This window comes from Plectropomus leopardus, chromosome 16, assembly GCF_008729295.1.
Source record: "Plectropomus leopardus isolate mb chromosome 16, YSFRI_Pleo_2.0, whole genome shotgun sequence".
NCBI lineage: Eukaryota > Metazoa > Chordata > Actinopteri > Perciformes > Serranidae > Plectropomus > Plectropomus leopardus.
In genome coordinates, this window is record NC_056478.1 from 28,973,451 (window position 1) to 28,988,804 (window position 15,354).

Below are 15,354 nucleotides of genomic sequence, written 5' to 3' on the forward strand. Positions count from 1 at the left end.
CAGTCACGGGTCACCAGAATCGTCCTTTTCTCCCTCATATAAACAGAGCGCATTTAAGTCCCGCCCCCTCCAAAAAGGAAAATCCTTAGTCCACCATTACCTTTGTATTGAGTGAAGGTGCCTCATGAGGTGCCTCCTTGTCTTTTCCATCCGCTAGCAAACAGGAAAAAATACCTAAATGCTGCTTTGTGTATGGATACACTACTAAAGATGTAAAGAACCCAGAAAAGGCTGTGGGATCCTGACTCCTACTGTGCATTGCGTAGCAGAGTAGCATATTGTGGCACCACCCAATATGTTGAATCCTAAAAATTGAAAAGCAGGACTCATTTCAATGTGTCAAACAAAGTCTTTATTTATGAAATTTGCTCTGAAAGCATTACATTCTGAACATTTTCTGGATGAAGGTAGAAGTGATGTTGGTTTGGAAGCTAATGGATCTGCAAGCCTGTTTGTCTTTCCTGTTTTGGTTTTTGCACTGAAAAAAAACAGCGGACTTGCTGCTATCATGTTTCATTCCAAAACGATATGCACCATTGAAATAAATAAATAAATACATACACAAATTAAAATTATGTTTAGTTTTGGCAAATGATTGCTGCCATGAAGCTAAAGCAGAATATTGGTAACAGAAAAGATTGTGAATCAGGTTGAGACCTTGGCTTTAAACAAGCAGTTTGACATTTTTTCAAAATGCAGCTTTTTACTTTCTTGCAGATAGTTAGATGAACAGATCGATGCCTCTCTCATATCTACGCAGTAAGTGTGTGTCTATAGGGCCAGGAGGTGGGAGGTTCAGCTTGGCACAAAGAATGAAAGCAGGGGGATGCAGCCAGCCAAGTCTGGTTCCAGACCTGTGAATAACCTCATATTTGTTTGCCAAGTCTAATAGAGGTCTGCTGTTATGCTCACTGACAGCTGGTTCACTTCTGATTGGTGAGGGTAAAACTAATTAAAGTTCCCCACCTCCCAAACAGAAGCAGCATATGAAAACAATGTCAAGCTCAATGAAATCACCGAAACAAGATGGACAGACTATCTCTACCAAAGTTCTTTCATTCTGTTTGATTACCGATTAAACGAATAAGATACAATACAATTAGTGACTTCTAGATGAGCTGCTGGTATATTTTTAAAGTTTGGACAGAGCAGGGCAAACAGTTTACCCCTGCTTCCAGTCTTTATGCTAAGCTAAGATAATTGCCTTTGTCCAGCTCTGTACTTTATGCTGCATTAAAATCAGTGGTATGATGGTAACTGATGAGGAGGGTGTACTACTAGGTAGATGGCTATGTTACCAAGGAAGTGGGTATAATTTCCGATATGTTTGAGCAGGTATTTGGCTGATAGATGTGTTTACTGAAAACAATCTGAAAAAGAGGAAAGTATACCCCGCAAACCTACTTACTACACCACTGCTTCAAACAGAATCCATGAACTTGTGGTTATGACATGGAGTCCATCCATCTATCCATCCATTTTCTTTCACTCATCTGGGGCCAGGTGGTAGGGGGGGGGCAGGCTTAAGTCATGGGAAGTCATGTACATAATTTGCTTGGGCTAGAGTAGTTAAGTCATGAAAACACCTCTGCTAGGCAATACCAACATTGGTGTCTTGAAGCCACTGAGGCCAACAATTTAGCAAGGTAGCATGTGGAACAAAATACAGGAAATGCATAATGACAGAGATAGAAGATGCAGAACCCCAGGATGTGCAGCACGCCTCAAAGTCTGTCTTTGTTGTAGTCACACCGTGGAATTAAAACTTCAAGGTCCATCACGTGATGCTATGGGGCCCCCAAAAAAAACACTTTCACAACCCCCTGCAAAATGACTAGTTTCACTATCTGAGTTTGATCAGTTTAGTCCAATAACATTTCAAAAGTCTAGAAGAGCTGTTGCTTAAGTCATTTAGTTCCCATTCAAGTTAGTTAGTGGAGCACCAAACCAGAAACTAGTCTGTGGTGCTTTTTGTCTTATGGGCCCAGTGATGCGGAAGATCCGGGTGGTGTTATACCTGGGAAGTCTTTAGCTTTAGCTGGTTTTTTAGATTTCATGCAACCTTGAGTGACTTTCATAGGAATGAAAGTGGCCCTGCCTCTGACGATGTTTCCAGCTCTCATTAAACATCTATGAAAAGTAGAGGCCATTGGAAATATCTAACTTTCCCTTCTAGCCAACATTTATATGTGTGTTGGGATGAATGGGCTAAAAAATGGGCCCTACATGGGATTATCATGGGTTCCATTATGGCCCCATACCAACTGCCCACATGGTGGGTTTACAGAAGTGGGCCCCAGATAAGATGCCTATTTTGGGCCCATACCCACTTGGTACCTAGGTAACCCTATATTGAGCACACTTGGCTGAATCCATCCATGTGGGCAATTCGCATGAGGTCAATATAGAACTCGTAGACAATCCCATACAATCATTCATACGGACTCTTCACGCAAACATGGTGAACATGACCACATATGAAGGCAGCATAGCATGCAAGTACATGAAACTGACATACGTTTTCCCATCTCTATTAAAGTGAATTAGCTCATTTTCAAAAATGTCAAACTATTCCTTAAAAAGTTGTATATTTTTAAAGGTAGAATCTGCTTTTGACTTGTAAACCAGTATTGTGGAATGAAACTGCAGCACTTGTGATGAGCCAAATCACACATCACAACGTAGTCAGCATAGGAAAAGCTTCTGCTGTAGCTTAGGGTACTATGTACCCACATGATTAAATGCTGAATTTGATGGAAGTCTGCTTTAGAAAACTATGCAGTCACTTATAATACTGAAACAAACACATGAAAAAGATAAAACAGCCATTAAATCCTGTTGTAAAAAAAAAATGTTCACTTAAGGCGGTTCAAGTTGGTTACATCACTGATAAAGCTCTCCACGATTTTAAGTCCTTTCTGAGAAATATACATCTAGAAAGATAACGGTCTGCACGTCTGCAGCATGCATCAAGCAGTTTCTGTACAAGCCCTGTTTTGTGCATCTTTGCCAACTTGCGGTATAATGGCACGTGGATCTATTGCTGCACTAAAAATAAATTAAATAAATAAATAAAATAACTTGGTGAGTGAACAAGCTGTAAATACATGAATAAATAAAGCTCAGCAACAGTGGTGTGTGTGGTGCTTTAAAACCCATATCGTCCTGTTAAGTCCTGGCTTTATGGGTTGCTGCAGTCTTGATAATGCCAACCGTAGTCCATGAGTAACACAGGGCAGCAGCATTTACTGTCACTTTAACTGAAAAGTTGTCACTGTAGTAGGAGTGCCATTAAGGGAAGAAAGCCTGGTATTTAGCTCACTTACTGCCTCATTAGCCATCTGCTCTGGACACATTTAGTTATTTGACTCACTCACATCCAAAGGTTACAGAGGCAATAGCAGCCAAATTATCTGCTCTTATTAGTTTGACAGTTTGATCATGAAGATAGAGAGCTTCAGAGGAGAGAGTGGTATTTAGGGAAGTCTGGGCAGGGGCTGGTTGCACAAAGATTTGAATGTGGCTCAGATCCAACAGTCCAACTTCAGATAGAAGTTTTTCAGATGTGCAAAGCTTTCTTGACAATCTGAAAGCTCTGTCAATCAATGTATTCACGACACTGCCACATGATCCTCCATGAAACTGATATTTTTCTCCATGGGATGCCCATGGTTTGTGTTTTTCAGCTTGCTGTGAAATCCTCCGTAGTCTTGTTCCAAACCTGTAATTACCGCCCACTTCTCCAATGTTTTTAGAATCAGATACATCTGGTGTCTTGCTCATTGACAGCTATTTCCCCCATTGAAGAAACAATTGCTCAACACCAGTTCTGTTGGCAGGATTAAGAATGAGAACATCATCTTCCTACATAGCTAGCTACCTTGATACAATCGTGAAAAAGAGCAACAGAAAGAGCCAGATAAATGGCAGCCAATGAAGATGAGGTGGATGCAGATTTACAGGATGTTGAAAGTCAACATACATAAATAACAATTCTTCATTTAACATATTTCTTTAGATTTTGAAAATGTTACAAAGACATTTAACTAAAACTGCTGAGTGCAGCAGAGAAACCTACTTCATTGGAAAGACCTACTGAAATACTGCAATTGAAGGTGACCTATTATGCCAATTTTCAGGTTCACACTTTTTTCTTGGGTTTCTACTCTAGCATGTTTACATGCTTTAATGTTCATAAAACACTACACTGTGTGATTGACCCCTTAGCAGCTCTGAACTGTCACTGTAACCTACATATGACAGTAAAAGTGAATAGTGGCACTTTGTAATGTTCAAACAGGAATTTGATATGAAACGAAAGAAATGTTAACAACATGGCAGCCAAAATTAGATGTTGCTCTGACATTAGCATGTGGCTATACTTAGCAGTGTATTTGCAGCCAGGGATGACCGTGACATAGCAGCACTTTCTACCGTAAAAAAAGTCACCAATAAAAGCTTCGAAACCAAAATCTTCACAACCGCACATGTTCCAGCAGGAATCTGATGCAACATCAAGGAGAAATTAACAATACTGGCAAACAACATTACACGTTCCCCTGATGTTAGCATGTCACTACAGGTAACTTGCAGCCAGGGAATGACTATGATAGAATAGAGCTGCATTTTCCACCATGAAATTCATCAATAAAAGCTTCTAAGCCAAAATCTTCATAACTGGACATGTTCCAGCAGGAAAATGATCTAACATCGGGTGGAAATTGACAACATCTGTAACCAAGATTATGTTTCCCTGTTGTTAGCATGTGCTACATGTAGGCTAGCAGTGTATTTGTGACTGGAAAATTCCTTAAATGGAATATAGTGTGACTTCCTACCGATCACCAATAAAAGCTTCTCAACCAAAATCTTGACAACTGGACATACACCATAATGCAACTAAGATTTTATGTTTCCCTGACATTAGCATGCAGCTACATATGGCAGTGTAGGCCATGTAATGTAAACACTTGCAGTGGTGTGCCAGAAGCAGATGACCATATAAAGAAATCATGTCAAAGAAAATAAGGAAAAGCATAACAGATCCCACAAAAATGATACTGAAATAAGCCGCAAACAAACTTTAAAACATCATGATATCTGGGAAGCAGTCACCTCTGTTTGGGGGTGGGAATATTCCTAGGCAGAGCTGCTGAGTCAACAATGATACTGGATACTGTTGCCATACCCTTGAGTATGGTCGCTTATTTTTCAGGCATAAAATCTGTCTGCTTTTATTTTTGTACAACTGGCATTAGACTGTTCTGGGAACAAAACTTGTGCAACCAGCCCCGCAACGTTTTGAGTAGGATTGGGGTGAGCATGAGCTTGTGATATAATTATGTAAAGGAGGAGAAGCTGCGCAAATGGTCCAGTCCAGTGGTGAGCCAGAGTTGGAGATACTCACACCCAGAAGCATCTTATATTCTTAAGTCATCCTGCCAAACTCCATGCTCCACTTGAACATGCAGGATGAAAGAATTGTATCCCTTCTAGGGTCTAGGAGAAGATTTCGCAGTTTTTCATTTACTCCTACAGTTTCGGCTGAAATGCACACACTCAGCAGTACACACACCAGTAGATCAGGTTAAACAGGATGTAGGCGCCAGGGAAGATCATGCGAGAGTAGGTGTCAATGGCATGGGTGTTCTGGATAATCCGGAAGCCACGGATGCCCTTCTTCTTGTTCCCCGTGGGTTCATTGTCCAGAGAAAGATGCACCACCATTCGTTCCTGTTTTTCAGATGCATCCTCTGCTGCCATGGAGGCCCTTGTGTATCCCGCCAGGCTGTTGGCATCCGCCTCACTGTATGTTCCATCCAGCATCATGGTCCTGGCATGGGACATGCCACAGGTGCAGGGGAGGTTCTGGGACTGGGAAAAAGAGAAGAAAGGAAGCAAGATTGGAAAACAAGTTGAAAGTATCATTTAGAGATAAACACCATTCCTGTAAAGGTTTCCTTACCTGTTCCCTGACTTTTTCTCTGAGCTTGCGGTCTTTACCGTCCCTCACTGTCGTCAGGTAGTTGACGGCAGCATATTCAAGCACAGATAGGAAGACAAAGACGAAACTGACCCAAAGGTAAATATCCACAGCTTTGATGTAGGAGACCCTGGGCATGGAGGCGTTGACTCCAGTAATGATAGTTGACATGGTGAGCACCGTGGTTATACCTGAAGCACACAGTACATACAACCTTGGGTGAAATATGAAGAAGATTCATATCCAAATAATCTCTGCCTGTTCAGTACAGAGATAGCTCTAGGGACCTGTATGGCAAAGATTGGAAAATGGGTAAACTGTTAGCTGTAGGGCTGCATTCACACCAAATCAGGCGTTGCAGCGATTAGCCACAGGGTTGTGTGACAGTGCAGCGTGGCAGTGTCAGTTCAATGGCCCATTTGCAGGGAAGTGGATGGTGGTGACAAACTATATGGAAAGCCTATCTCCCCCTCTCAACAACTGAGTATTTGTCTCCAGTAAATCTGTTTAAAGTGGCTCAAAAGATCTGTAGAATTCCTGTTGATTTTAATTATTGTGACGTTAGTATCTTTAGGCCGGAAGTAGCACTCAGAAGCAAAGGTAAAGTCATCCTAAGGGTCTGTTTTCCAGGTAGAAGTTCAACTTTTGGAATGCAAGTCATGTGACGGGAACAACCAAACACAGCCAGTAGATATCTTTCCTTTCTTCTGTAATTATCAGTCAATTGTAAATATGGAAAATAGTAAATGGTAACTGGACTTGCACTTGTATAGGGCTTTTTTAAGTTGTTCAACCACTCAAAGCGCTGTCAACCATTTACACACACAATAACACACTGATGGTTGGGATTCGGCAACAAAGTCACGGACGATTAGGTTTCAGCAAAAGAGTCACATGGTAAAGTGTAGAAGAAAAAAAACCCCACACACATCCACTTGGGAAGCTAACTTCAGACTCCCGCATTAATGTCCGTAGATTGTGGGACCCATCCACCTCCCGTCTGCCCTACGAGCATGCTCGTACTCCTTACATTACATTGTGCCCGGCAGCATTATTACCTGTCGCTGTCCTCGGAGCACGTTCTCATCTGACGCTGTCCAACCGTGTTCTGGTTGGACGTGGAAGGTGACTTTTGGCGTCACACTCGTACGCCGAAAGCAGGCGTATTTGACAAGTTCGGAGCAAGAACGGGCAGGAAACAAAGCAATGTAAAAAACTTTTTTTGTGGGACTATTCCAGCCGGAAAAAAACGCAACAGGGCACCAACTGCCAGTGACAAAGAGAGCTCATATACTCGGTCACTTTAGAAATTTTGATATGATGCATTTCACATTTACAAATAAAATATATTCTTGGTTTGCAGAAATGTAAAATGCCAACATTGTCGTGTGGCATTTGGGCTAAAAATGTTTAAGTTTCTTTAACAGTCTGATTCTCTGTGGGGTTTTCCTGTGCTTATTGGGTTATACACAGGCAGGATGGTCATTGTGTTGGATATCCTCTTACCTAATGAGACTCTGGCAGGGACGGCCCTGCGGTCAATCCAGAAGGACACCCAGGACAGCATGACCATCAGAGTAGCCGGAAAGTAGGTCTGCAGCAGGAAAAAGAAAATATGCCGCCGCAGAGTGAAGTTGATGTACAGTCGGTTGTACCAGCCTGGAGAAAGGGAAGAAGTAAAATACAGTGACTGTTAACATGCTTAAATGCCAAGATAAACCGAGAGTCAAGTGAAATTAACTAATCTGCTGATAGAAATCTGGATTGGCATATAAAACCAAACAAACCAATAAACAAACAAAACAACAGCTGAATAGAAGAGATAAAAACATCAGATAGCAACATTTATAACAGCTGAGTACAGCAAGGTAGCAAATGGCAGAATAACAATGTGAGGAAAATATAAGAAATATAATAAAAAAGCCCAGTGGTATGTTTTTCATACGGATTTCCTGAGTTACAAAAACATGTCTCAGAGGAACAGCTTTTCTACGGGTACAGTGCTAATCTCATTGGTTGAGTAAAACCCCATTGGGCAGAGCCAAACAATTATTTTCAGAGCTTTAACTGAAAGCTGCACTCAGTAACAGCTTCCAGCTTTTTACGGACTAATTTCATACCTTTAACAGCACTTTCTTCTCTCTTTGATAACTGTTGTCAGTGTGGTCGGTGGATTGTGGGGTGCAACTGGGACCTTGCTTCTATAAAGACATGCTGCTCCTGGCTTCAAATGTAATTATTTGGATAAAAAGACATCTGACTCTGGGGGGGCTGGGGTTGTCCCTTTGAATTCTGAATTATCAATAGGACATGGGAAAACCCTCTCAAAGATAAAAAAAAATACCTGTGTGCGACAATTGTACTGCCCCATTTTCCTATCAGAAGGCTAAATAAAGCTATTGTCCTCGCTGGGAACCACATGAATCTGCAAATTCATGTTTTATTTGCCTCCCATTCAAACAGATTTCCAACTGGAGCCTTCATATGCTTTATGCAAAATATGTGATGACGTCATTTTTGGCTCATGAAGCCTCGAGACAGGGATGCTACAGTGAGCATAAACCTAGTTAAGTAAAGAAGAGTACCACTGAGGCATTTCTGAAAACAACTAAGATGGCTGCAGCTGAAATTTCTGTTGAAGATCTGTTTTTAAATTCTGCACACAGTTGACTGCTTGTATTTGTCCACCGCTCAGCACTATGTCTCATGTTTTGTTGCTTATCTATCTATCCAATTGCATTAACTGAAAGGCTCCAGACTACACTGTGCAATTTTGGACTGTCCCAAACAAAAGATTACTATCATGAAAGAAATGTGGTGATATCTTTGGTCGTGGCTCTAAAACCGTGGTCACACAAAAATTCCACTACAGGGCTAACAAGGGCTCCATTCAAGTTTTTTTTCATTTTTCTCTTACCACTATAGCAGCGTAGATGGATGACGTACACAGACAATGTTTTCTTCTTGTGTATTAACAGTGATGGACGTACACTGGTGACAAGCAGATTTGCTTTCGTGGCCCACCTGAGATGAATGTTTTATTCATGCCCTATATTGCTAGGGTTGGGTTTGTTTGGTGCCAAAAAGTTTTAAAATGGTACCATTGTCTAAAGCGGTCAACGACATGAAAGAATGGCTTTTAAAATTCTTTGAAACTGAATATATAACTGCTTAACAGTTTAAAGCACACCTGGATATGTAGGTACAAAACACTGATGACAACAGCTAACTTGGCCTGCTAACTTGAGGCTAGCACTCTTCACTTTAATCAGCAGGTGACAAGCCTGACAACACACGAGCTTGACTTGGGTCTTAAAAAGTAGTAGCATTTATTCATGGACAAACAGCCTCAACTGTACAGAAACTGCACCACTATTTTTCAACTTTATAATTGCTGCTCCGTCACTGCAGCCTCACTGTCACCAGCACACATCGACACATCCACTTAGTGCCGTACACTCACCATGCACACAATCTGGCATTGAAATGAGGCATCAGAATCTGTGTCATGACTCAGTCTAGTAGGTACCACTCATTTAGAAATGCAATTTTGGCTCGCAACCCTGAACTTAGCTGTCATTGAATTAAAGCGAATGGGAGGTAAATAATCACCAATGTTAATTCGCAATTTAGTCTAGCAAAGTCAGGCTATTATTGTCCCTTTTTACAGAAAACATTTTTCTTTGTCATAGTGCACACATCACAGATGCAGTTGATGACATCAACGATGGCTCCATTGTATTCAAATGTCTCAGTAAACCGTGATACAATACCAGGAACCTGAAACTGAGGCACTTCAATTAAATTCAGCAATCATTCATGAGTTGTTTTTTTTTTACACCTTGGCTCTTTCTATTGTTTTATGTCACATTGTCTGCAGTGAAAAAGGGTTATTGTTGTTCTGCTTGCTAACTCGCAAATTCATCATGAAAAGAAAAGTGGAAGCATTTTGGATTCAACACCACAGATAGATAAGTTTGAAATTTTGTATAGGCTTTGTAAATGCTACTGCTTTAACAGTAATTTTACCTTGACACTTAGGTATCAGGGGACAAAGAATTGGGTAAATGGAAAAAAACAAATTCTACAATGTAGTTTAGGATTAAGGGGCCAATAACACCATGCGCGACTGCTCAAAAGCACCTTGGAAGCTTTTCTTTAAAAACAGCTGGGAGCGTCTGAGGAGTGGGGCTGCGTGTGCATACTGTCAGCACATGGCCAAAAGTAACATTGACGATCGATGTGACACACCTTGAGCAGAAAAGTTGAAAATAATTTAACTTTTATGAGCTCCCCAAAACCAACAGAAAAACACATCACGCAGCAGCAAGAGAGTGCCATCGTGAAACAATGGTTTTGCTGGTGGCGCTTCTGTAGCGACGCCTCTCAGTTTGATTGGCCCCCAAGGCTTAACAGGGAAGTTGCATTTGCAATTCCTGTTTAGAAAGAAGAATATACTTACGTGACAGCTTTAATAGGCCACAAGTGTCAAGCACTGGTCATGGCAAGGATTCAAACCCAAAGAGGATCTTAAAACTATTTCAATCCATTAAAAATACTGTGGTCCTTACACAGTGAAAGAAAAGTGACACTAATTGTCCGGTATCAGCACTGAGGCAGTCGTCAAAACCACTCAAGTCACAGACAAGGAGAAGCTAAAGCTGTCGAGACGAAGAACTGACCTTATGAAAAGTTTCAAATGTGATAAAAACAGGAAATAATTCATTATTTGCTCAAAATGAGAGAAAAACATATATTATTTGTAATTATATGTAAATAAAATATTATTGCACGCTGCGAAGAAGTACTATGAAAAATAAGCATTAGTTGCAATCGACAGAGTGCAGAAGCAAGACGGTGATAGAATTTAATTTTTGACGTCTTGCTTGTGGTTCTTTGGCTCGCCTGATTGAGCTTCAACTCAGGCAATGAGATTATTTTAGATTCTGCAATACGAGGGCCTGATTAACCCGTCAGCAGGCCTCGGGATAAAACTTAACTGATTCCCTGTGTGTTCTCCAATTTGGTTATAAGTAGATTAAACCTGCGTTTGTGCAGGAATATACACCACAACTGAAATATTAATTGTATTTAAGATTTTGACACGGGTCCCCTTGACAATACAGGGCCTCAAGATTAGGTACAGTTGCATGAGTCATATTAAGATACTTTCCATTTCAGTAAATCTTAATCAAATAATCAAATCAGTCCATATTAATTTGAAGCTGAGATGTTTGAGGCCCCCAGGAACAGTCACTGTTTGGCCCAGTGGGAAAACCAGCCTTATAGAAAATATAAAACTCCACTCAGAGTTTGTTTTGGCAGCTTACCTGTGCTGCTGTAGAAAGCCAGTCTGGAGGTTGTGTGAAACTTCTGGATGAGGAACTGAGACAGAGAAATCCTGTCATCGGTGCTCAGGGACTCATCACCGCTTTTCCAGTACAGCATCAAGTCTTCATCTGTGTAGGCATCTGAAGGACAGAAAACATAAATTTAAGTATAGAGTTGTGCTAGTTTCAGAATCAGCAGCAGAAGTTGGATGGATAGAGGCCAACAGAATTTCTTGTTAAAGAAAGCAATAATGTATGAAAACATTGCATTTTATATGCGCTGTTGCGCTGCACCACAATGGCAGAACTGCCCCAAATGTTTTCTCATAAAGCTGCAATTGAAAAAAAAAGTCTATAGGATTTTGAAGCATCATTTATAATCACCTCAAAGCAAACATCATTGTGTTTTTGTTACCTTAGAATAAGCCGTTTATAGGTGGAGTGTGTCCGCTTTTACGGAATCCGCCATGTTGTTTCTACAGCAGCCCAGATTGGAGGAATTAAACAATGGCTTTAGACAGGGCCATATGCGTTTTTGTGTCAGCCACATAGACTGTATATAAAGATGGACGGCTTGTCCCCATTTACCCCCGCAATACTTAAGTGAAACTAAAATATCCTGGATACTGCTGCTACCATCTTGCGCTGGTGATGTCATTGAGGGCCAAAGTCTGCAGCGGGGGAGTTCCTGCCAAAACACTCGTCTGACCAAACACGAGCAGCTTCATTGAATGTGAGTGCATTGATTGGCACACACAAAAAATCCACTTTTTGTTGAATTGAATAACTCATGAGAACCAAATTTATCATAAAAACAAACACTTGAACAAACAGGGTGATGAGAGCTACCTTCAGTGACAGAAACCATCTTTGGGAAAAATGTATTTAGGGTGTACTTTGAGTTTTTAGTTTGGCCTGTGTCCATTCACTAACATGGAGGGGCGGGCTTTATGACCTATACTGCAGACAGACACCAGGGGGCGATCCAGATTGAAAAACTACACTTATGGGGAACTGTCATGATGTCCATCTTTATATACTGTCTATAGTCAGCCACTATAATTCTCTTACATGCTTGGCACAAGTGCAGCCTCACAACACACTGGACCTCTAAAATATCTTCAGCTATGTGTCATGTCACCTCAGTCCCAATGACTGGGCAAGAAAATTAATAAGGCAAAAGTTCTGTTACTTCTCTATTAGTAATGCTGTTTACACCCAATTCCTAACCTACATATGTCATATAACTTAGGACGTTTCCCACAATTTCTGCCACTTTTTAAGTGGAAGGAGTAAAAAGGTTGTTGTGTTATGATTCAGAATGATGAAGACAGTTGGAGAACAATCAGACACAAAATGGTAGAAGCTCAGCTTCATGTCCCCGTATGGACCAATTATGGAGTGTGGGCTAGCAACTGGTGAGGTGCCAGTTTGCCCCCTGGGCACTTCCTAGGTGCCCTTGAGCAAGGCACCACTAACCCCCAAACTGCTCCAGGAGCGCCATATTATGGCTGACATAGTGCCATTTTCTGCTGTAATTGAATGTGTATGTCGAAATACCATTTCATGCGAGCTTAAAAACTTTTTTTGCTCTAAACGGGAGTTTTTTCTAAACTGACGCATTTTTATTAGACATTTTTTATATTTTAAATTTTAATTTGTGTAATTTGAGGATTAATGGAAACTTGCCTAATGTGACAGACCTTGTGGAGGAGGACCCACTCCCTCCATCGATATACAGCATCATAGATTACAGCTCATCGTAAGGTAACAAAAACACAAACATACTTACTTATAGGTGATTATAAACGAATGAAAACATAGTTATGAATTGTATTTCACATTTCTAACACTATATAATTATCTTAAAACTATGTACTGGACCTTTAAAAATAGTAACATCATAAATGTCTGCCTTTTTTTAGGAAGCAGGACTGAAAATTAATTCCCCTCAATATTTGCTGTGATATGGGTTTAGAATAATGAGGTCAGCTGAAGAACAATTAGATACAAAACAGAATGCAGGCTTTACAGGATGTTTTTTTCTCACTGGCAGCTATCATGTTTTTTTGCCAAATGTTGAAGAGATGTCGAGGTGTTTAATATCTTAAACTAAAAAAAAAAAAAAAAAGGCATATAGGTGCTTTAAATGGGAAAATAATCTCTGTGGGTGAGCATGCCCCCAGACCCCCCTTAATTTGAGGCTGAGCCCCCAATGTTTACATCTTGCTCCGCCCCTGAAATCCTCATTTATCTTCTTCCTCTGTGCCATTGAGATCCGTTGTTGTCCAAAAACTATTAAAAACACAGCAATGACCCACACTGTTGCACTGGGTGTGATGATAATTCATTACTATGGACACACAGAATGTAATTAGTTTCCCCCATGTGGTAGCATGCCCCCAACGCCCACTCGGTTTGGACTGAGGCCTGAATGTTTACTGCCTCCACCCCTGCTGCACCAACCCCTCACTGATAACTGACAGTTTATAGTAATAAAACAGCACTGACTAACAATTCAGTGTTTTTTGTCAGTGTGGTGCTAATTGAGGCAACATGCTGTAAAAATGCTTTGGGCCTTGGCTAATTAGCAGCACTTTATTCCCGCTGTCTTTTCAGCAATAGAGCGGAGTGTCAATGTGGATACTCACAGCTCTCCAGTTCCAGCGTACACGTCTGCGAGTCCAAAGGGAAACGACTAAAATCCATGTTACACGCAGCAGTGACTGTAACCCTGGGGAACAAAGCAGAGTGTAAACGTTACCGGCTCTTTGCATGCTTCACCGAGGCCTGCCAAGTCTCATTTGGTTGGTGTAAAAACCCTAGGATGGCACATTTGTGTGTGCGGGGGGGGGTCCTCACCTCAGGCTGTACAGGACGTGACCGTCGGGGAAGACTCGCAGCATGATGTTGTCAGTGGTGGTGTCATGGATGAATGACCTTTTGGAGTGGACGAAGAACACGTCGGGCACCCAGATCTTCTTCACCAGGCGCCCGTCAAAGGTCATGCTCTTGTTGGTGGTGCTCGGGAAGGCCAGCCGCTCATCCTTCCAGTAGTGCCTCAGATACAGGGTCATGGTGAAGTCCTGAGGGAGCAGGGGAGGGGTGAGTGAAACAGAAACAGCCGTGGGATTAAGTCTCACTACCAGGACTTGTTTGCTGCCTCTAGTTTATTGAATTCCTCTGGGATTACAGCACTATGTCCCGCGTCTGCTGGATTATATGGATTGCTTATGACCAAACATACACAGTCCAGAGAAGTGCTGAACATATGTTAACTAAGCAGACCACAGTGTCCCCTGGTGCTAGATTACCCTTGTCTTCTCGCCTCCCTGCTCCTGTTGCTATGCAGGCAGGAGTGGTCCTGTGTCCCCTCCCACCCCGCTCCAGAGATCATCCTCTATCCCACTCTCCTCATGGCATTACATAAGACCAGATCAGTTTGGAATAATGGCTGCAGCAACACATTGTACTCTTGGCACCCACCATAAAAGAACCTTTGATGTTGCGTAAGTTGGGTTCAGGGACATGTGTCAATGTCTCAAATGAATAAAAACTTGAATGTGCTTACAAATAAGAGATGTTTATGAGTGTTGTGATCTAACTTAAGCGTCCTTGGCCATATAAATGCCACTTGTTATGACAAATCAGTTTTAACTATACTGAAGGATAAGTCTCAAAAGCGTCACTTTGTAACTTTTGAAAGAAGATATTAAACCTTCTTACTCACTCTTACAAGTGAAAAGTTGAATAGTTAGCAAAAAGATGCACTTTTGTTTAGTCACTGTGTACTACACTCAAGGGTTTTGCCAGCCTGTTCTCATCCCCAAGTGGTTAAATACTGCCAGATCAGTGATTCCAGCATCAGACATGGACACAAAAAGGCACTTTTCACAGCCGTACAGTGTCAGTTTGAAATGCTGTTGGTAACAATGTAATGTAAGAAGCTTCCCATATGATCGTTAAGCTAAACCATGATGTTTTTTACTAAACCTAACCACCTTTTTTTGTTGCCTAAAACAAACCACGTTCTTTTGTTGC

General features: G+C 41.3%; 1 protein-coding gene across 5 annotated transcripts in view; it reads right to left on the reverse strand.

Moving 5' to 3' along the window:
• Window positions 1-357: 357 nt before the first annotated feature.
• Window positions 358-15,354, reverse strand: part of LOC121955679 (gamma-aminobutyric acid receptor subunit rho-2-like) — a 47,299-nt gene continuing 32,302 nt past the window's right edge. For all 5 annotated transcript variants that reach the window (XM_042503729.1, XM_042503731.1, XM_042503732.1 and 2 more), the window contains 6 exons: window positions 14,176-14,399; window positions 13,965-14,047; window positions 11,314-11,454; window positions 7,490-7,642; window positions 5,966-6,174; window positions 358-5,874 (listed from right to left, as the gene is read on the reverse strand). In XM_042503729.1, the coding sequence (XP_042359663.1) occupies window positions 5,560-5,874; window positions 5,966-6,174; window positions 7,490-7,642; window positions 11,314-11,454; window positions 13,965-14,047; window positions 14,176-14,399 (1,125 nt within the window). In that variant the 3' untranslated portion in view covers window positions 358-5,559. The remainder of the gene's footprint in view (window positions 5,875-5,965; window positions 6,175-7,489; window positions 7,643-11,313; window positions 11,455-13,964; window positions 14,048-14,175; window positions 14,400-15,354) is intronic.